General features: G+C 47.0%; 1 protein-coding gene across 4 annotated transcripts in view; it reads right to left on the bottom strand.

Annotated features, from left to right (window-relative positions):
- Positions 1-2366: 2366 nt before the first annotated feature.
- The window catches only part of HIT1 (Membrane trafficking VPS53 family protein), a 56604-nt gene continuing 36443 nt past the window's right edge, over positions 2367-22527 (bottom strand). For 3 of the 4 annotated variants that reach the window (XM_086497705.1, XM_086497706.1, XM_086497704.1), the window contains 20 exons: positions 15707-15777; positions 15330-15454; positions 14778-14938; positions 14497-14638; positions 14302-14365; positions 14022-14216; positions 13841-13882; positions 13652-13762; positions 13501-13560; positions 13134-13211; positions 12919-13026; positions 12731-12796; positions 11736-11813; positions 11537-11670; positions 11231-11324; positions 11066-11143; positions 10849-10911; positions 10706-10774; positions 3452-3547; positions 2367-3347 (listed from right to left, as the gene is read on the bottom strand). In XM_086497705.1, the coding sequence (XP_086353831.1) occupies positions 3006-3347; positions 3452-3547; positions 10706-10774; positions 10849-10911; positions 11066-11143; positions 11231-11324; positions 11537-11670; positions 11736-11813; positions 12731-12796; positions 12919-13026; positions 13134-13211; positions 13501-13560; positions 13652-13762; positions 13841-13882; positions 14022-14216; positions 14302-14365; positions 14497-14638; positions 14778-14938; positions 15330-15454; positions 15707-15777 (2177 nt within the window). In that variant the 3' untranslated portion in view covers positions 2367-3005. The remainder of the gene's footprint in view (positions 3348-3451; positions 3548-10705; positions 10775-10848; positions 10912-11065; positions 11144-11230; positions 11325-11536; positions 11671-11735; positions 11814-12730; positions 12797-12918; positions 13027-13133; positions 13212-13500; positions 13561-13651; positions 13763-13840; positions 13883-14021; positions 14217-14301; positions 14366-14496; positions 14639-14777; positions 14939-15329; positions 15455-15706; positions 15778-22527) is intronic. The other variant, XR_015186081.1, reaches the window with a different exon arrangement.

Raw genomic sequence — 22527 nt, forward strand, 5'->3', positions numbered from 1 at the left:
GAAGGCGAGTGTAGGGCAGTGAGTGACACACCCATGCTCTCTTGAGTTTGCTAGATTAGTTCAGATGTATTCTTGGAGCCATTTGTGGTTCGCACACAGTGTATCGACAAGTCCCTTGCATTGACACGTGCGACAGACGCGCACACTCGATAAAAACATTTTTACCTTTTTTTCCTTGTCGCTCTAATATCGAGCTCCTACATATGAGCAATCTAGAGAGCATGAGATAATATCCAAGAAAGATGCCCGTCTTCTTAAGAGTTGGTCTCTTCTTCAAAAAGTCAATTCGCTTCCATGCACGGGAAACGCAAGATAAGTGCCCTTTTATTTTAGGTTTCCCCATTGCTTCCACTTTTCTTATTGCCCACTCTCCAAGCTCTCATATGCTTCTGCTCATTAGCCCCCATCATCATCATGAGTTCTTTTACCTCTTCATCAACATTATCTTGGTCTTTAAGGCCACAAATCCTCACATGTAAAGCCCGAACACACCTCCTTAGCTCCTCTTCTAGTGTCAAGTTATAGATAGTGGGTGTAGGGGGTTGTCTCTGTGTCTTTTCCTTTCTTTGCAGTCTCAATCCATTTCTCAATCTCATCTACTTTTTTACCTCATCTACTTTTTGATGGGTCTTTGTAATCAAATCCGCCCACAAAGTCGTCATTGCTTAGTGTCGCTTCTCCCCATCTTTGATTGCCTACATTTCTTCTGTAATTGTGTTGAGTTCGTCAACTACTGAGGGTTGAAGCTTGCCTTCTTCAAATGTGTGTCGTGATCGCATCTCTACAAGCTCCTTCTGAGTGGCGTCACCCGACTCTCAAGTATGTTTATCGTGCTTTCTTGGCGCAACACGCATTCTTCGAGTATTTTTATTTTACCTAGGAGGTTGCGATTAATCTTGTTAATGGTCTCACCCATTTCTTCTTTGCATTTTTGAACGGCAACCTCCAAAGGTCGTCTTTTCCATTTTGCTGCTTCATGCTTGAGAGGAGAGAGAAAGTTCGTGAGTGAAATACACACTACGAAAATGTGTTTCCACATTATGCATATATTGCATTCGTGTACACTCTCCACATCATCCATACAGCGCACTCTGCATCTATCCACAATCTCTGCACTTTCTGAAATTTTCAACCCGCAATCTTGAAATTTCTGACCTTGCTTGCAGTTTTCGCAAGTGAAATTCTTATTCTTTTTTAAATTTTTGAAATGCGATATTTTGCAGCTAAATTTCTAAAAATTTCAACTTGAGAAAAAAAGGGAGGTATACGAGGGGCTTGAAAGAAAAAAGGGGAGGAGGGAAGCTTGAGAGAGAGAGAGAAAGAGAGAGAGAGAGAGAGAGAGAGAGAGAGAGAGAGAGAGAGAGAGAGAGAGAGAGAGAGAGAGAGAGAGAGAGAGAGAGAGAGAGCAATGGTTTGTCTTTTAGGAAACGAAAAAGTACCTTGGCTTCTATCGCTTGGAATTTTAACGATACGCAAGATAATGAAATAGAGTTTGTTGACCCAACCAAGTGGACAATGATATAGATAATGATACAATGAGGGCTTGATGTTCTTATATACTAACCTAGGGACCTTAAGTACCACTTTCATAAATTGCCCTACCCAAAATCTTATCAAATAAGTAAAATAAAAATACCTAAAGACAAAATAAATATTGGGATCATGTTGGGTTATTCATGTGAGATGCTAGAACTTTAACATCTTCTCTCCTGCTCATTGCTTAAAATGAAGTGAATTCCTTCAGAGAGTGTTGCATTAAATGTTCGATGGGCAAACCACATGGCCTTGATCCAATTATTGGGGTCATCTCCCTTCCAAGACTATTCAAAGCTACTTTCCCCTTCATATATTGGACATCATTTGACTCCATGAAGCCAGACACTAAATCACCATCTTTAGTACCAAATGGGCACAAGCAGATAAAGTGGTCAAGAGGTCTTTCCTACGTACTTGAAAACCCACAGAGGACGACAAAAATTTGTGTGGCACAACTAATTGATCATCTGTATATTGGGCAATTGGGGAACAAATGACCGGTGATGATTTGAAATCTTGCAACAGTAGGCCAAGACAACCTCAGAGTGCACAACACTTGAAATTTATTCCCCACTCTTTACCATAATCTTCAATTGACATTATGACCTAATATTTTCCACCTGTGCTGCAATGCTTGGAAAGGAAAGCTTTTTTCGAACCAGTAGATATAAACGTGGTTAGAAACTCTAGCCCCAACAGAGAGAATTATGTCCCAAGTTACTGATTTCCTACTGATCAACTACCTCTTCAATACTGAAAAGCATCGATTGGTGAAACCAAAAGACCCAAAAAGGACTCAAAACTCTGACTGACTTTAATACAGGGCTGTATAAGGTTAAAAAGGGTTTCCAGCAAGCTTTGACCTTTATCATTAGTTCATTGGTGGGGATCACCACCTCTACACAACAGAAGCGCAGAAGTAACAATACCCGTCTAACACGTCCCTACATTGCACTATTACATATGTTGGAGCCCAAAGAACAGTCACATGACTGTCATCATCCACGCTTAGCTCACTTTGTATGATGTAAGATGAGGTGGTTTCCAAAGAGCAACATAAACCTTCCTCGTCCAAAGAATAAATCAAGGAAACAAGAAAAAGTGACCTGCAAAATACAGCAGGAACAAAATATACAATCACCTGATGAGGGATAGAAATGATCCGGCTCATTTCCCGTGCCCATAAAGAGGCGGTGTATTTCAGCTACATTGCTCTTGGCGACATATAAAGCAGCTTCAGGCTTCTTTGCCATAAGGATGTGGCATACATGAGCTCAACATGGCTGCAAGAAGTGGCAACAGCAGCTAAATGCCCAAAGAATCACAACACAAGGCTAGCACCCGAACCGCATCTATTCAGGCTCCATTGCTTCAAAAAAATAAATCAAAAAATAAACAGGATACCATTTAGAGCATAGCCTCACGCTGCTGCAGTTAGGCATGGCCATCACATCAGTTGAAGAGCTGCACTATGTGTTGAATAGCTTTCTGAATGTGCCCTCCTTCTTTGAGGCTCCTTCCTTAGCAGACTCTGCCAGAGCAAAAATTCGCTTCAAGCCGGTACTCGACACCGCTGCCGCGGCAGCTGCGGACTGAGCCATGGCTCCCCTGCCTAATGCAGCAGCCCGTGCCATCATAGCATCTCTACTTGCTATTGTGATAGCAGTTGGGGTGGCAGGAGTGGGTGGTGTGGCTGGAGCTAAAGCGGCGATTGGGGCAGCAGTGCTCAAGGGACTGCTGGGAGCTACCCCACTCGTGCCTCGCCTGTTAAAATAGTCCAGAAGTGGTTGTTGCTCGGCCTTTTTCAAGCCCTGTAAAACATGAAAGTAATGGATAAGCCACAAAAATTCCATTCACATGTACAGTCAATCTCTTAATTGGCATGGACATAAGTAAGAATCAAGGAGTTGAGGACCTTCAAGTCCAGTAAGCGCTGAAAGTCTGTCGCAGTTCCTTCCAGCAATAAGGCGCGATATGTGTCAGCAATCGACTCGACTGGTGACAAAATGACCTGCCAATGCCAGAGCCATGTTTGGTTATAACTAAATTCTTGCTTTTTTTTAATAAAACAATTAAACAGCACCCAAAAGTGGCAATTGAAAAACAAGACCATCGAAGCTATCACCCTTTTCTGAAGGCAAGCTCTAAATCCACATGTCTGCTATAGCGCATGCAAGATTAACCCTAGCAATAGATGATGAGTACGAAGGCATTACAGCCATGGTCATGCATGTTTCAATCATGTCCCAGTAAATTTTAGGACAATCTGCATATGATTGGCAAATACAAAAACTAATAATATCATTCTTGAGCTGTTGACTGACGCTCGCTGCTGCTGCACGCTCCCCCCCCCTGTTGCGCCATCGCTGCCCCTCACCCCCCCCCCCTCTCTCTCGCCCTCGCGCTGCCTCCAGCCCCCCCAGCGCTGCCCCCTCGCCCTCGCGCTGCCCCCCTCGCCCAGCCCTGCCCGCCACCCTCGCCCTCTGCTGCCCGCCGCCCGCGCCCCTAGCTGCCCCCAAGCCCGCCGCTGGCCCCCATTCCCTGGCCGTCCCCCCCCGTCCCCCCTGTCCTCATCGTTCCCGAAGGTCTTCTGCACCTAGCTCTGCAACACTTCTTCGGACAAGTGCTTGGCGTGCTCGGTTGCAGATTTTCTCCACCGTCCGCTTCTTCGACTCAGCAGTAGACACAGATGGAGGCTCCAGCTCCGCCACAGAGGGACTCACCTGAAGCCCCCTCGCCCGACCCCGCTGAGCCTACCATTCGGCTTGCTCTTTCGCCGACAGAGCAAGCGAGCCTTGCCGCAGAGGTAGAGCGCTTGCAGGCGACTTCTGTCATCTGCAAGGTTCTCGGCACCCGTCCTAGCAGAGGAGAGCTGCCAGACCTTCTCAAGGCCCGCCTTCTCGCAGAGGTGGGCAAGATCTTGGATGTCCAGATTCTCGAACGGGGGTACTACCAGATTGAGTTCGAGACTTCCGAGATGGCCTCCAAGGTCATAGCTATGAGTCCACTGGCCATCCGAGCATCACGCGCCACTTTCGACAGTGGCGACATGGTTTTGACCCGACCTCGGATGTGCTAGTAGAGGAGGCAGACATCCCCATCTCAGTCTGCTTTCCGGGTTTACGGAGGGAGTACCTTCCACTTCTCTCTAGGATTGGCTCCGCCATCGGGACTGTCCTGAGACACCTCGTACGGCAGCATCAGTAGCTGCCAAGGCGGCTGGCATCCCTTCAATTCGAGTTTTGGTCAGAGATACACACGCTCCCGAAGGTCATCCTTCTGCCTCGGGTGAGTGGGGGTTGGTTTAGACAGAGTGTGGAGTACTCGGGTCTCCCGAACCAATGCTTCATTTGCAGAAAGATGGGCTACCTAGCGAAGGCCTGTCCACGAAGGAGGCCACGACCTGCACCTCAGCCTCAGCCCCAGCCTGCCAAGGTTGGGCCGCAGCCACAGCCAACGGCACAGCGCACAGATTCAGAGCCACCCTCCGAGCCTGGGGCTCCAGCGGAGGAGGGGTGGCAGCAGGCCCGTGGCCATCGACGCCAGGGGCCACAGCGACAGCCTGGCCCTCAGGTGCCTACTCAACAGCAGTGGGTTCCCACGGGGAACCGCTTTGGTCCTCTTGAGCAGGAGGAGCCCCCTACGCCACCCTCCACCTTAGCTTCCCCCCCCCCCCCTCCCCCCCCCCCCCCCCCCCCCCCCTCCTCCTCCTCCTCCCCTCCCCCGCCCTCTGCTCCCGCCTACTCCCCTCCTCGCCCCCCTGTCTCTGTCGCCCCACCCCGCTTCTCTTCTCCTCTGCCCCGCCCCCCCCCCCCCCCAGCTCCTTCTCCCCCTCCTCCTGCTCCAGCACCACAGTCGACTCAGGAGACTGGTCCCTCGCCGGCGGCTAGGAGATCTCTTGGCAGCACCTTTGCCACGAGTCGCCTAGCGAGAGAGGGTAAGCCCTTCTTGCGGCCCCCTCTGCAAATTCAGACATCTTCCCTTGCAGCTATCCCTCGTGGTCTGACGAGCATTGACCTCCGACGCCGCTAGGATTTCTTCGACTACGGGTTCACTCGCTTCCTCGGCGATTCCGCAGCAGACCACGAGGCAGCCTGCTTCAGGGTCCACGCTTTGTTCCTCGCCGCTAGGGGAACAGAGGCCTTGGACTCGGCAGTTGGTTTCTCCTTCCCCCTCTGTGGTCGGACCGAGACAGAGTGGTCCCTCGACTCAGTGGTGGGATGGTTGCATACACAGGTTCTCAAGTTCTCTCACCACATGGGAGAACTTGGAGTTACAGATTTGCTGCAGACTTTGTGGCCACTCGCCAAGTTTGCGGTGACACCCCCGACTCAACAGGATGTAGGCACATTGTGGTGTACTTTTTTGCTGATACGCGGTGTTTGCCTTGCTATGTATACATTCCTGGACAGAGGAGGTTGCTTTACGCACGGCTCGCTCTGCTTGGGCTTGGGCCAGGCACTCACTGCAGTCTCGCCTATCTAGAGGACGCTCGGATGCGGATTACTCCCCATCCAAGCCAGCCTCGAAGATAGCCCGTCTTGCTGCTGCGGCAGCATCTGTTCTCTCTCGCTCCCCATGAGGATCGTCTTGTGGAACATGCAGGGACTAGGTGGGCCCCAGTTTCAGCGACAGCGGGGCCGATTGCGTCAGGAGCTTCAGCGTTGCCTTGTGGGAGGAGAGATTGATCTCCTTATGCTTCAGGAGCACCATTTGTCTGAGAGCCGCATTCGGCGATGTGGTCACATTTTGCGTGGACGTTATGATACCTTTTGGTCAGCTGCTTTTGGACCTGGAGGCATCCAAAGTGGGGTATGTATGACTATTGCGGACTCATTGCAACAGGCCATTGTGGGCAGAGGGATTATTGTGCCAGGCAGGGCTCAGTGGATTACTATGCAGCTTCAGGGTGGCCTTGTGGGCTTCCAGAACATCTATGCGCCCAATGTGGCGAGTGCTCGTGCAGAGTTTTGGTCACAGATTGTTGAGTCTTTGCCACAGGTTGACCATTGGTGTGTAGGAGGGGACTTCAACATGTTGGAGGACCCTTCTGACAAGATCGGAGGCAGCCATGCTACTGTGCATGGAGTCGAGTTAGCAGCTTGGGAGAGGTTGTGTATGACTTTGAGGGTCTCGGATACATGGCAGCATTCTGGCTTTGTGAGGCCTCCAGAGAGTCTTGCCTTCTCTAGATCAGACCGCAGAGTGGGAGGAGTGAATCTATCGCGGATAGATCGCTTCTACACTAGTGACCACTTCAGTGACTTGGGGGGCTCAGTGGGCATCTTGGCAGGGACATCCTTCTTGGACCATGCACCAGTGATCCTCACAGTGGCAGACAGGCAAAGGAGTGGGAGCACGATGCTTCGCATCCCAGAGCGGGTCTTGTTGGACTCTGCACTCAGAGAGAGGGTGGAGGCTCTCTGGACAGAGGGCATGGACAGCCAGGCTATACCTGCAGACAGAGTGGCCTTAGGCCTAGCTCAGCTTAGCCACTTTTTTCTCCAGGAGTCTCAGGCTCGACGGGCTGCAGCGAGAAAGGAGGAGCAACGTCTCAGACGAGGCATTGCTTCACTACAGAGGATGCAGGAGCAGCATCCAGACAGTCCATGGTTGGAGGAGCAGTTACAGCAGGCTCGACAGGAGCTTGCTTGCACAGAGGAGAGGCGCCATGAGTTTGCCTTTCACCGACAGGCATCTCAGTGGACTCAGGTGGGTGACAGAGTGATAGGTGCTTTTTTTGAGACAGTGGGACCTCAGCACTCGCATGCCAAGGTCAATCAATTGAGGAAACCCCATGGGTCAGTTGTTTGTGAGCCCAAGGATATGCGTGCAGTTGCTACTGACTTTTACCGTGAGTTACTGTCGACTGAGCCCCAGTCAGAGAGATAGGATGCATGCAGGGAGCAGGTTTGGGCACAGATGCCTTGTCTTGTGACTGAGGAGATGCGCCAGAGGCTAGAGATACCTCTTCAGCTTGAGGAGCTGCACACGGCTCTTAGGGCCCTCCCTCGTGGTAGTTGTCCAGGTGAGGATGGGCTAACTCCCAGCTTCTTCTTGGAGTACTGGGACCTGCTTGGCCCAGATCTTTGTAGTGCCTTTCAGTACATTCTGCACACAGGAGTGATGCCAGATAGCATGAGTGAGGGCCTGATTTACCTCATTCCAAAGGAGGGTGGCTCCTTGGATGAGATTCGACAGTGGCGCCCCATCACCATCCTAAACTCAGCCTACAAAATTCTTGCCAAGGCTCTGAGTTTGAGGATTCAGCCACTTTTGGAGAGCCTTATACATGGGACTCAGACATGTTTTGACAAGGAACGCAGTATCCTTGACAACATCTTCACCTTCTGGGAGGCTTCTGTCCTGGCACGACTCCGTGGGGAGGACCTTGTGATTCTTCTTCTCGATTTTGAGAAGGCATACGACAGAGTTGACTGGGACTTTCTAGAGGGCACGCTACACAGGATGGGCTTCTCAGATGCTTGGATCAGAGGGGTGTCAGCTTTGTACAGACAGGCTCACAGTCAGGTGCTTTTGGCAGGAGGTAGAGGTGAGCGCTTCATGCTCACACGATCGGTCAGACAGGGTTGTCCTCTTGCCCCCTTTCTCTTTCTGTTCTATGCGGAGGCGATGAGCAGATTTTTGGTGTCACAGCAGGTTGGTCTGAGGGGCTTAGCACTCCCTATACGGGGAGATGAGCTTCTGGACGCTGAGTTTGCCGACGACTCGGCCTTGTACTTAGAGGGCCAGGAGGCCAATTTACAGAGCTGTGAGCAGGCTTTGGAGACTTTCTGTTGTGCATCGGGCGCACTGATCAACTGGAGAAAGACAGTGGCTTTCTCGGTTGGCAGTGCTCCTATGTCAGATTGGATGCCAGGAGAGGGTTTCAGGTGGATTCCTCCAGGGACTGCAATTCGGTACTTGGGTTGTCAGGTTGGTTTGGACTTGTCCCCCGAGCAGCAGATTGCTCCAGCCTCCTCTTCTCCTGTCCATCAGGAGAAAGCTGTTACATTGGAGCTCAGCACGACTTTCGCTGGCTGGTAGAGTAGTAGTTGCCAACCAGGTGTTGTTGGCGACTATGTGGTACATCACTTCTTGCTGGATCTTCTCATGTTCTTGTATCAGCCAGGTAGAGAGGCTGATCAGGAACTTCCTTTGGTCAGGTCGCGACACTCAGATTGCCCGAGCCAAGGTGGCTTGGTCGGTCATCACACTTCCTTGTTCTCAGGGAGGGCTTGGGATCATTGATCCAGCACAGCAGAGCAGAGCCCTTCTTGGGAAATTCGTCGGAGGAGGACTTCTTCCAGGCGAGGAGCCCTGGAAGGAGTTCTTGCTGCAGAGGCTTCGTGCCAGGGTGCCTCAGTCAGGAGGCCCTTGGCAACCTTCGACCAGATGGATCTTTACAGAGCTGCGCCGAGTTGGTTTGAGCAGGAGACTGGAGGACCGATTTGCTGTGAGTTTGCTTCGATCTTGGGAGCTCTTACGCCGTGGCCTAGAGCAAAGACAGCCGACGTGCACGAAGGAGCGCCTACGGCAGCCCCTCGTCTGGAACCCCATGGTTAGCACTCAGAGAGGCCACTTGGTTGGGAGTTAGCCTCATGTTTCTTGGGGTCCCATGGCAGCTGGTCCAGCGCGCTCTCTAGGTGACTGGCTAGAGTTCACAGGTTTGTCAGAGGAGGTGCAGGCTATCCAGCTACAGGGCATGAGAGGGGTGCAGAGAATGTGTCAGGACATCTCAGAGTCAATTCCAGCTGAGTGGCTCACGCCTCTCGAGCCAGTAGCACCCCCGTGGATGGGAGCCTTCACACGACTGGAGGTTCTCATTTCAATCAGGGCTTGCTCAGAGACTGTCCCAGCCCTGATCTTCGAGCTTCAGGGTGGGGGACGATTACAGCAAGTTGCAGTAGAGGCCCCGCAGGTAGCAGAGTGTTGTTTCCAGAGGATCCGAGTTGTGGGCATCTGTGGGAGGACTTGCGTCATAGACCTTGACCTAGTAGCTCTTGAGACAGGACACTAGAGGCTATGGGCTTGGGAGTGCTGTCCACTGGCACGAGTACAGTGGGATCCTGGTGAGTGGCTTTGGAGGGACCCCTTCTCTTCTGCAGACCGCCCAGGAGTCCCCTTCTTTCAGTACACTGTTCGGCTTGGACGTCATATACTTGCAGCACAGAGAGAGGCCCGCCCCGCTGCAGCACGTCATTGGCAGGAGGAGGGCCTCACAGTCGAGTTCTTGGTAGCTTTTTGGCAGAGGCTGTGGGACTCCAGACAGCCGAGGCGAGTCACCTTGTTTCAGTGGCTGGTCGCACATAGAGCCACAGCAGTAGGGAGCTGGCTTGTGCATAGTGGTCTCTCGGCCACATGTGCAGCTTGTGACCATTTGGTAGAGAGTCAGCGTCACTGTCTTTGGGACTATCCCTCGGCCCAGTAGGTGTGGCTACGAGTTCTTCGGCTGATGCTTGCTCTCTCCACGGCTCGCCAGTACACTTGGGGGGCAACGGCTTGGTCCACCCTCACGGGCCCGGCACTTCAGTTTGAGCTATCTTCCACCAGCAGGATGATAGTGATACAGGGGGGGAGACCTACACTCCAGCCTGCTACAGAGTTACTCCACTGGAGTGGTGCAGTGAGAGAGAGGAGTGTTGGGAGCTCATCAATGGCCTGACATTTTGGTTCATCTGGCGGGCCCGCTGTTTCCGCATCTTTGAGGCTCGCCCTGTGCCACCAGCAGAGACTGTTCGTGACTTTTGGCTAGAGCTGATCCATACTCTCAGAGGACAGCTTGAGGGACTACAGGGCAGCTCCGACCGCATGCGGGAGCGCCGCGAGGCTTTCCTTCGACTCTGGCGCCCTGGGCCTTTCTACACCATAGTCCAGGGGGTGCTCAGATGGCACTACTGTCCACCTGTGTGGCTTTTCCCTCCTCCCATCTCTTGATTTAGCCCCATTGTATATATGCTGTTTTTTCATTGGGAGAGTCTCCCCATCATGCTTGTTGTAGCCCTCTCTTGCAGAGGTGGTTGTAGCCCTATGGGCAGTTTTCATTAACTAATAGAAGGATCTTTTTCTCAAAAAAAAAAAAAAAATCATTCTTGCAACGAAGATGCAGGGTTACTACATCAGTGATCGACAACAGGAACGGGAATTTATTCTTAGCAAAGTCACAGACCTTGAGAAGAGCTTCAGCCTTGCCCATCTCGCGACCAACGAATTTGTTATAGCTTGCAGAGGCAGCATTCTGTTTGCAAGGACAAAGCATAATCATGCATATCCTTGTAAAACATAATAGAGAAGATTATGGTAAATCCAAACCTGACCACCAAGGGAAGGCACTTCAAGCAGCAATGTTTTCACAGCATGGGTATCAAGTAGCATCTATATATAAAAAGCAATAATAAGTGCCCCTATCCCGTTAGCTCATTGGCACAACCACGAGACATAATTTGTTCTAGAAACCCCAAACCCAAAGACTTTACAAATACCCAGTTATTGCATGATTGAAGGAATCTCGGCTACTCTGTTAACATACCTGTTGTGCTCCTGTCTCTGAAATGCGCTTACATTTATAGATATTGGCATAAAAACGTGGTGCGAACGATGCTGCTAGCTGCATTTAAACCATGTGTCAGGAAACTGCATCGTTGAGATTTCACGTACCATAGGACTCATCACAAAACCTGAGAAAAATCCTTACCTTATCTAAGAAAAACTGATAATAAAGAGGGGACAAAAGGGCACCAATAGCAGGCACGCTGCTTGAAAGTACTGCGCTGATACCATTTACATACCTGTATAGACACAAGTAAGAACCTTGCTATCAAAGCAGCAAAAACTGAATAATCTGCCAGACTGATCAAAAAGCACATGAAATTTGATACTTGGTCTTTATCAGAACAAAAGCAGTCTGAATCCATGTGACATACAACCAACATCTTCATAAGACATTAAATGTTGAATTTTGTCCTTGTGTTAACGAGTTGTAATTGAAAAAACAACGTACTCTGATTGATCTCCTACACTTTCCACGGTAGCCCATGCTATACGTGCCATAGCCGCTAGCTCAGCCTCAAGCTTGGTCTCCAAGCCTTGAACTAAAGTGGCGAGTGCTCTTGTAATGACCATTGAAAACTCATCCTGAAAGTATGATTTTAGGCAGCATACTTTTGTGACAAACTATATCTCTACTGTCCTATTTTTACCTGCACCTCTGACATGTCAACCTTGTCTGCAAACTGTACATCAATAATTTTTGAGATATTTTCAGCCAGCTGCCCTGCCTTAATCACATTCCAGAAAAGTTCGTTACACAAACAGCCATGGAGTTATGACATGCAGCAGATGTTTGAGTGCATCTACTGTCTTTTTTTAAGTATGGTTTAGTGAAGACCATAAATGCTACAAATCTTTATTTTTTCATCCAAGTAGTACCATACTAACATCAGCATCCACATGTTAACGGGATGCCTTTGTGCATGACAACCATATTCATCACACAAGAAGCTTTGATTTCTAAAAACCACATGAAGGTTATAGAATACCGAGTATAAGGACTCTCCACAAAGACAGCGAGCCATTGCCATTACAGAAATTTCGATGTGAATTAGTAAAGATGGTCATCTACCACAAAAAATTTAGAACAACCATACTCACAAACCCCTCTAATCGATGCTGCTGCAATGGGCTATCACATTTCTGATAGAATATGGGGATTAATAAAAACTGGGAAATGTTACATCACAGGATAAAGAGCAGCAGTGCCAAGATGTTGCATCCAGAAGACTGGAGAAGGCCTTCCATGTAATTAGTCACTAACAAAAAAAAAAGAGTTTGATCTTTTCATCCTTCGCCTTAAACTAATCACAAATGCAAACAAAGGGTTCTAAGGCATGGCCTTTCCAAACCAACAAGTAAAACCCCAAAATCCAAACTGAAGTGTTATATAGTAGTAGTTTCTGTTGAAAAACAATGGGCAATAAAAGCTGCCCTATTTTCTTGGGCCGGTACTGTAAAACTAATACTCAATCAGAAATGATATGGCTCATGCAAAACACACATACCACACTTTTTGCAAGCTTCCAACCAAGCAGGCAATAGGGCTTTTGTCACATTTGCTCTAAATGCACGCCGAAAATGCTAAATACAGGCACTTCCAATGTGGAAAGCAAGAAAACAACTGCCGGTTGATGATACTTACTGTTTCATGGCAGTACTCTGCAGTGTTTACAATGTAGCAGATGACCCTTTCGTCTTTGTCTGAGGTCTGCGTTTCACACAGAGAAGCAATGGAACAACTCTTAAAGCTGGATGGAAAAAAACAATGGAACAAAACGAAGAATGGAAAAAAATGATGCACGAGAAGAACTCAGCCTCCAGTTCACACACTTTGATTTGTCCATCAGTCCCTGTTGCAGCTGCGACAATGCCCGTTCCTCCCCTTGGAAGCCTTGACAGCAGCTTTGAAGCATAGGCCTTCAAAATCCTTTGAAACACCTGAACATCCACAAAATCCCACTGCCTGTTGGATTCTTAAGAGAAGTCAATTCCCTTCAAACACAAAAATTACGTGTATTAAAACTGCTAACTGATACGTGTCCTACCAGAAAAAGGTTGTAAAGCGTTTGATTTTTAGTGAGAGCAGAGCAACGTTTTAAACTTTTTTTGATGATTAGGAACACCTGTGTCAGATAAAGCAGTCAGTAATTAACTTCAGAACCCAAAAAGAAAGGAAACTTGAGAAACCTCTAACATTTTCAAGAAAAATGTACACACGTTTTTGTTAATGATGAGGCAGATATCTGAATGTAATCTAAGCAACACTTTTCATGAATATTTCTAAATTCTGTCCAGCTCTGCTTTCAAGCTACAAAAGGCTAGAACTTCAAATCAAAGCAATGGGCAAATTCTAGAGTATTGCATTTATGGGAGCATTTAAGCCCAAAAATAGCATCTCTACACAAATCAAACCTGGGTGCTGCTAGATAGAATGTTTGTTTGGCTGCCTTCCTCGGCTTCCCATGATTCTGTCTGCAGGGAAGTAATGGACACGAGAAGCACACATTCAAATTTCAGTATTATGCAGAGAAACTGGACTGTGGGCATCCTGCTCTTTGGATACCTGGACTAGCTTGTCTACACTTTCCATCAATGTCCTCTCCTCCAGCTCAACATATGCTGACATATGTGGCTCGAAGCAAGAAGAGATGATGCCGTAAAAGCTCAATTGTATCTTCAGCCAAAGAAAAAGTACACTCAGACAATAACCCAAAACAGCCTGTCAAAATAGGACTCAATAGAACTCTCTTACAGGCATTGATGCTGGACTCTTAGTGCTATTATCTTCTGTTCCCTGCAATACATTTCAAGCAATGCTTTACGAGAAGATGTTTCTATACTAGGCACATATGACAGAAGATTATTACAACCCAAGGAGCTAGACATCACAGCTATTTCATCCCAGAAATACTAAATACACTGCTAGACTGTACATTTTTGCCAGCTTTTTCTGCAAGTTGCTTCTCATACTTCTTCCTTATTGCTGAGGCAGAGTGCTCGTCTTCTTTTTCTGGTTGGGCATCGTCAGACTCATCTGCACTATCCACATCCTTGCTAACAGCGGGGTCATTTCCCTCTCCGAAAGTGATTGCAAGATCTTTCTCGAAATCTGTGGTGCTCTTCAAAGTCTACAGGCCCAATTTGCAAGATTTATCAAATGTCCATTCACCCTCAAACTGAACTCAAAGTGACATAATTATTTCTTGCAGATACCTGCAAGAGAGTAGCCACATCAGGCTTTTCTCTAAGCTCATCAAGAGTCTCAGTCAGCTGCACCCTAGAAAGAAAGAAAAGGTTCAAGGTGTCAGTAGTGAAAGAAAATGCAGCCACAGCACACGCCATGTTATATGTTTTTCTACTTTCATATTTTCCAAAATTTCCGAACACAGGCAGTGCAACAGGCAATACCTTGTGGCTTTACATAGCTGGATGCAGAGTAGGTAAAGCACACGCCAAGATGGAGGGAATATTTTCCAAATCTCTTCATTTGTGCGCATCTGTCGCTTTATCCATGCATAACGGCGTTCTACTTTGTCCAACCTTGCAAGTTCTGCTCTTTGATGCAGTGTAAGTATTAAACCATATAGAAGTACCCTCTTTTGAACACGATACAACACTTTCACAGCAGTTAACAGCATCTGCACCCTCAACTTGCTGCTATTACCTTTGAAAGAGAGAAAGACACAGACCTGTTCCTTCAAAAATCTGGCGGTATGCAGTTAGTTCTTTGTTGCATACAGTAGCAATCAGCTCTTCCCTTACTGATGCATCAAGAGCATCCACTACTAGACAAGCATCTGCCAGCTGTTGCATTAGATTCCCATCCTCTTTCAAGCGTGCTGTCCCCAAGCTACATCCAAAGGGAGAAAATCCAACAATAACTTCAGCAACAAAACATTTCTTTCCACCAAAATTTAAGAAAAGAAACACCAAATTAATAATAAAGAAAGTATATAACATTTTCAATCTCACATAGAGTTGACAAAGTGAAAGTTTAGCTAAGACACATGTTAAGCTCAGATCTCATGAAGGAACAAGAAGATTAAAATCAAACCAACCTCCGAAAGAAAACAATTCAAGTTACGATGTTAGTATTAAGCACCGAGGACTATATAGCAGCTTCCAGAAAAGCCATACAAAAATTGTCAATGTTTTATGATTAAAAACTTATAATCAAACAATAGATCAAGGAAAATTTTATGAAACATTCCATTGCCGTAGTTACAAGTTGGACTGTATACCTTGAAAAATCAGAAAACACGTGAGATTTCAGCATCTGTTTGATGCTCTTGAACTTTTCTCTTAGCTCGTTGATTTTTGGGATATCTCTGTATGCTTCGAAGTGTCCACACAACTGATTCACTGCCTGAAACGAGTCAAGCCAAAACCATACCAATCTTTTTAGGATACTTTCTTACAGTACATCATTGTAAGCTAAGAAAGAAGACAATCGGACATGCATGAGGACTTGAGCATGCAAACAAAATGCCTTGCACGTTTTCTTTGCAAGCGGAGAATCCTCCCTTCAGTTGATAAAAAACGCCTTTCCACTATCCAATGCCAAAAGAGCAAGATGCAAGGCTATATCTAGAAAACTTGAAAAAGCTTCCCCACTGACCTCTAGCTGGCCCGATGCTTCTTTATACAAACGCTTGGCCGCCATGGTCTGAAGTTGATCCACAGCTGAGACTGCAGTCAGTCAGTCAAGTGCTCACACAATTAGCTGTTGCTCTCCATAGTTAATGACTAGAAAAAATACTACCTAGTTTTTTAAAACTTAGAACAGGACAGATTAAAATATATGGGAGACATCTACTCACTTTTGAGGCCCATCCTAGAGAGAGAGAGAGAGAGAGAGAGGGTGGGGGGGAGGCTGCCGCAATGAACCTATGGTCGTAGCTTATGTCTCTGTGCATGCTGCCCTCGCGTGGGTGGTGTCCATCACCACCTTTTGTTCCTGCTACAACCACGTGCAGCAGCCCTTTCTATCCCCCTCCAATCCCCCCCCCCCCCCCTCCTACAACCTACTCGGCCTCCTATCTCCCTATGCTGGTTTTTTGTTTGTCTGCTCTTTCTTATGTTCTAAAGCAGGTCTCTGTGTTTCTCATGGTTTTTGTCTCTTCTTTTTTGCTTGCTTGTGTGAGTTTTTTGTCTTTGTGTGTTTTGCTTGTTTGCTTAGTGGTGCTGCCTATGCATGAGTGTGGGTGTGTGTCTGCTCGGTTGCTTGTGTCGGGGATGGATGAATGTTTGGTTGCTTGTTCAACTTCTTGTTCTTGCCTGCTTTTTCCCCAATCTGCTGAGTTGGCCTTTGTTAGAGTTTGTCACCTCTAATCGCCAGTCTTGGCAGAGCTGTTAGTGCCCTAGTATCTCCCAAAGACTGATCATTAGGAATGTGGGCTGTTTTTTGGCTGTGCTCGGCCTATGTGTAATGGTAGTGCTCATAACATACAGAAGGTTCCTTTTAGTTCATGAAAGAGATGTGCAATAGACTAGAGAGAGAGCTTAGAAGAGAGAGATTGAATGAAGGTTCTGCGAGTGATAGAGAGAGAGAAAACTAACACCAGATGGGGTCCCAAAACCCCCTCCAAGGGCCTCCCTCTCTATCACTGGAGAGGTATTTGCTTTAGAGTGCACAAATGCTGATACAATGGTCCTAGATGCTAAGATGTTGAGATGATCATGCGGTAGGTGCTTGGATCTATGGGGCTAAGGGCTGAAAATGCAAAATGCTGGGGATTCTGACTTGGATCTACTACTGCGACAAGGCTATGGGCTGATCTGCTATTGCCGATGTCAAGGGTGCTAATGATGCAGATGGAAATGGGCTGAAATCTGAAAACACTGGCTGATCTGACACACTTGGCTGAATCTGGATACGCTGGCGGAAAACTGATGTTGAGGGCTGGAAACTGCTAATGCTAGGGCTGATCTGGGTATGCAAGTGGTGATGACAATGATGAGGCCAAAACGCTGGGCTGAACTTGCTGGTCTTGATTCTTGAGGGCGATGGGTCTGAAACTGCTGATGTGCTTCAAAAGGCTATGGTGCTAGTCCTAATGAGGGTGCTGCTAGCAAAACGCTAGAGGGCTGATGAGGGTGCTCCTCATGGTTGGTAACTTATGGATCAAGTGATGACATTGGGGGTCACCTTTATATGAAACACAGGTGAGGTAGGGCAAGGCTCATTCTTCAGCAGCTATGCGTTAGCGTTTCACATTCCCTTTCGACGCTGAGCCTCCTGTTGTAGCATCATCTCCATCATGGATTTCATCAAAGCCTCCATAGAGCCTCATGCAATCCAAGGTGAGGATGGGGATGCGACTATTGCCCATTGAGCCTCCTGTTGTAGCATCATCTCCATCATGGATTTCATCAAATCCTCCATAGAGCCTCGTGCAATCTGTGGCGAGGATGGAGGAGCAGCAAGAAACGACCCTCCTCGTTTAGGGACTTCTTCTCCTGTCACAAACCGGTGACGTGGCGTGGCCATTTGGGCAGCAAAAACACACACACACTCTCTGGGAGGCAGTCCCGAAAAAGGCATTGCAGTGCTAACGTTGCAGCAACGTACGGACCCGGAATTCGCGGCACGATTCATGGCAGGCTGTACGGAAGATGCTTTGGTGTGGGCTGATTTCTACGCAAGCTTTTCTCTACGCAAATAACCTACGCAAAATTTTGGCTGAAAAGCCTTTGAGAACCTGCTTTATTTTATGTGGATTTTTAAAGAGAATCTTTTGATTTTGAAGCTTTTGGGGCTCTGTTTTTAGCATCCCTTGTAACCTTTATTAAGAACCCAAGGGGGCTCCCTCTGCAGAGCATCTGGACGCAGAGTCTCAGAGCGAGCACCCACGCAATTGTACTTTGCTTGAAGATTAATAAAAAAAGAAATACCGAAAGGGGCGCCATGGCACGGAACTCTGTCGGGCCGGTGTCGAATCTAATCGTGAACTGTTTTGAAGTGGATCTCTGCTGTGTCGTTGTAGGAATCTTGACTTGGAGTGTCCAAGTTTGTTACAGTGGTATCAAAGCGCAGAAAGATTCTTCTTCTATAGCGAGCTCGAAAAGTCGACTGACTTTCCATCCTAAAACTTGCACCAAAAAATTAGGGTTAGGTTCATTCCATAGGGTCGTAGTCGAGCATAGCATGGTCCATCAGCTCTTGGACAAACAGTGTTTCTTTTGCGGCGATGGTAGTCCCAAGATAGCAATCGCACTAGACCTCCAAGGTCATCTGCTTTGAAGAGACATCTACTGGGAGATGTCGAGAAAATTCAAGTTATAATCTGCTAGGGTTTCCATGGCAAGCATTTCACGATACCCCACTCTGCCAGAAGTTGCACTCCGAAGGAAGATGTAAGAAACCATATAACTTCGGGCAAAAAATTATTTTTGAAAGCTTGCAAAGTCCTTGGAGTGTGCTGCTTGGTAGCTATAGACATCAACATTTGCATGGCACTCCTTTTGAGAAAAACAGTAACTCGAAACAAATCTTGGATCCTTCTCTTACAAGTGATCTTTATGGCTTATGCCCTGTAAGACATCAGCGGTGAAGACGGGAGCGCGCCCGATGCGCGATGAAGTAAGGGTGGGAGTGGCTAATAAGTCCAGGGTCAAAGCACGAGCCTAAAATTTTCGGTGAGCTTTGAAAGTGCGATCTTGCTCTGTCTGCTCTTTGGTGGGACCAATATGCTTTCAGAAAAGCACACGCCTGATGCTCTAATACCACTGTCACAAGACGGGCACCACGTGCCAATAGAAAAGAATAGATTGAACAGACACTTCAATAACAACTGAAATGAGAGAGAGAGAGAGAGAGAGAGAGAGAGATGACACGTGACACAGTGTGACAGATGTAAGGTGCAACGGAAGTGAATGTTGAACTTTACTCAAGATGAGTGCTCCGAACTGTGCTCAAGGGTTCCTTTTACTTACGGAAGGGAGAGTCTTTCGTTCCTTTAGTGAGAGAGTGTAATGGACACAAACAAAGTGGATAAACACTGTGAATGAAGGTGCTGAGACTGAGAGATAGAGAGAGAAGAATACAACACCGGAATGTTGTCAAACCCTCCTCCGAAGGCCCCACTCTCTATGGCGAGAGTGGTCTACTATTGATTGCACAAATCTCTACAATGCTTGGACTTACCGACGATGAGGACGACGACGAGACGGGCTGACATCTGAAAATGCTAATGGTTGAAATCTGCAAATCTTTATCTGCTGAATTCTAACTCTATGTTGGTAACAATGTCGATGGCGACGATGCGACGACGACGTGCTAGAAACGCAGATGCTGAAATCTGCGGTTTCCGGGCTGAATCTGCAAACTACGCTGGATCTGACCGTGCGGCGAGGATCTGCTGCGGGAAGGTGAGATCTACGAGGTTTTGGGCTTGATCTACGATGTCTGGTTGCTGAAAACTGAAAACGCTGATGTTTGTGGGAACTCCGTCGCGAAGATCTGCAAAAACGTTGAGTTGTCTTGCAGATGCAAAAACGCTAGGGCTGACAATTATCCTACTGCTGCCGGTTGTCCTGCAAATGCAAAACGCTAGGCTTCTTGATCTGTCTTGATGCTGTTGAGGCTGATCTACTTGCACAAAACACCAGGCTACCTGTGGATGGAAACGCTAGGTCCTTGCAGATGCAAACGCTAGCTCTGCTGATGTGGGGGTCTTGCTGAGAAGTTGCCTGTTGAGCAAGGTGCTCCTGCTGCCTCTTATACCAGAAAGTGCTAGCGCTAGATTTCTACTTATACAAACTTAGCAAAATTGCCCTACCTACTTTCCAACAAAAGTCACTTAAAAATAATAAGTGAAAACCGTTAAAAATAGGGAAAATAGGTCTATGCACTGTAAAAATGCTATTGATGGGATCTAACTGGAAACTAATGGTCATGTTGTGTGCAACCAGAGGATATGCATCTAATCTAAGTGTTTGGACATGCACAGTCTGCGAACAGACTCACAAAAGTGCCAGATCACTTCCTATTCTAGACTGACTTGATTGACTGAACCCTGATCATGCTGTAGCTTGTCCACGGACACATAGGGTTGGATGTGTCACGTGACATCCCCTCCTTTTCAAAGTGAGATACTGGTACCGAACTGTATGGCGTCGAGGGAGATCGCCAACAACATCCGGAATTTTGGAAAGGACTCTTCGTCGGCCCATTCTGATGCGTGCGTCATACGATACTTGAACTTCATAAAGGTCTGCAACGCTTTCTTCTTTGGGCCACGCCGAAAGCGACACAAAATCATATGTAGCTTCTTCAATGCTTCAACTTCGTCTATAGTCATGCGGCTACCTTCTTCAAGAATTTTCGAGGCTGAAAATTCCTGAAAACACTTCCAACACAAAAACATGAACATACCCATTCCATGTAAAGTGACTGGAAAAATTCTACGCTTCCTAAAAGACTATGCATGCAATGTAGATGAACATAGAAATGGAGTGCCAAACTGTACATCAAACACACGCAAACAACGGGATCGAAACTTGTCTTTCTGATCTAAATCTATCATCTGTGGCAAAACACAATGAAAATGCCTATGCTTGATGCTCAATCTTTCTTGTGCTCTTTCTACGATTGTGTCGTGCCAAGGAAGAGACATGGAATGTGAATTCCTTGACTGCAAACATTTCATATTTTCATGAATCATCCGCATACATCCGTGCTCATTCATGAGTGAAACGTACTCAACGTACAATATGTCATGCCTAGGAAAAATAATTACATAAAGAGGCTGGTTAAAATACAGGAAACGATCACGAATGAAACACTCGATCACTGCGTGCTAACGAATCATTCGAACACATAGTACTTCTTGTAAGGGTTCTTTGGACCTAAGCTCGAGAGCCAAGATCAGTTCGTCGTGATTGAGCGAATCTGCAATGAGATTAGCTTCACTAGAGAAAGTATCAACTAACACATCATCTGTTAGGTGCAGTGCAATGAATATTTGCGCTTTGCTCAAGATGAGTGCTCCGGACTATGCTCAAGGTTTCTTTTGTTCTTATGGAAGGTAGAGACTTCCGTTGTAATGAGAGAATGCTATGATCACAAACAAAGTGAATGGACACTGTGTGTGCAAGTGTATGAGACTGAGAGATAGAGAGAGAAGAGAGATACGACACCAGCGACGTTGTAAAACCCTCCTCCGAAGGCCCCACTCTCGTCGGCGAGAGTGGTCTACTTATAATTGCACAATCTGGTACAAATGGAATGCATGAGACTGATGCAAGTCTAAGCTATGTCGGCGATGACGACGGTGAGGACGAGACCGACACTAGGGCTGAAATCTGCAATCTAGTAAGATACACCCAATCTCCTTCCTTGATCGAGAATAAGATTCCTGAGCCTTGCTTAGCCGAAGCTTCACACTCTCAGAAATCTCATCCAATGACTGACTCTCAGCATTGGCATCAAGCATTTGACTGACCGATCGAGTCAACAGTGACTGGAATCGGTGGCCAAAAGCTGCCTCATACGGAGTTCAACCAATAGCAGAAGAGAAGGAATCATTGAGAATAGCCTGAACCAATGGGAGATAGAGCTCCCATTGAGACTGCTGATCATGAACATAAGACTTCAACACATCAAAAGCCAATTGATTATAAATTTCCGTTTGACCATCTGACTGTGGATGAAAAGCGGATGGAAAATTCAACTTTGTGCCAAAATTTTCAAGAGAGCACGCCAAAAGTTGGACATAAACTTAACATCCCTATCTGAAACAATAGACTTAGGCAAACCACAGAGGGGGTACCAATGCTTTATGAACAATCGTGCAACATCTTGTGCAGTAATTGTGGCCTTACAAGGAATCAACGTGCAGAATTTGCTAAAACGATCAACAATCGTTAAACATTGAGTGTTTCTTGAATGCAGACTTGGTGGTAAGTTAGTCACAAAATCCATAGAGATATCCTGAAAAGGTCCCTCGGAAATAGGCAACGGAAGCAAGAGGCCTTGCTGCTTACCCCGAGGAGCTTTTACTTTTTGACATATGGTACACTGTGTGATATAACGAAACACGTCTTTCCGCATTTTAGGCCAATAAAAAAAACGTTCAATCTTTTCCAATGTGGTGTTCATTCCCCTGTGCCCACCCATGAGAGAGTCATGTGCATCATGCGATATGGTTGGCCTGAGAGAGGGCAACACACATAGACGATGACGAAAAAATAACAATCCATCATGAATGAGATAGTTGCTGGGCCCTTGGAAAGCAAGAGCCTGCAACCAATACTTACCAAACTCCGAATCTACATACTGATTCTTCATGTTGTCAACAGACTCACCCTGTATAGAAAATGTGGTTCTTGACTCAAGAGCCAAAATCTGTCCTTTGAGACTCAACGCATCTGCAACAGGGTTAGCTTTGCCAGGCACATACTCAATCAAACCGCCAAATTGCTCAAAAAATTGTGACC

Source organism: Adiantum capillus-veneris, chromosome 23, assembly GCF_014529385.1.
Source record: "Adiantum capillus-veneris isolate H3 chromosome 23, ASM1452938v2, whole genome shotgun sequence".
In the NCBI taxonomy this organism is placed as follows: domain Eukaryota; kingdom Viridiplantae; phylum Streptophyta; class Polypodiopsida; order Polypodiales; family Pteridaceae; genus Adiantum; species Adiantum capillus-veneris.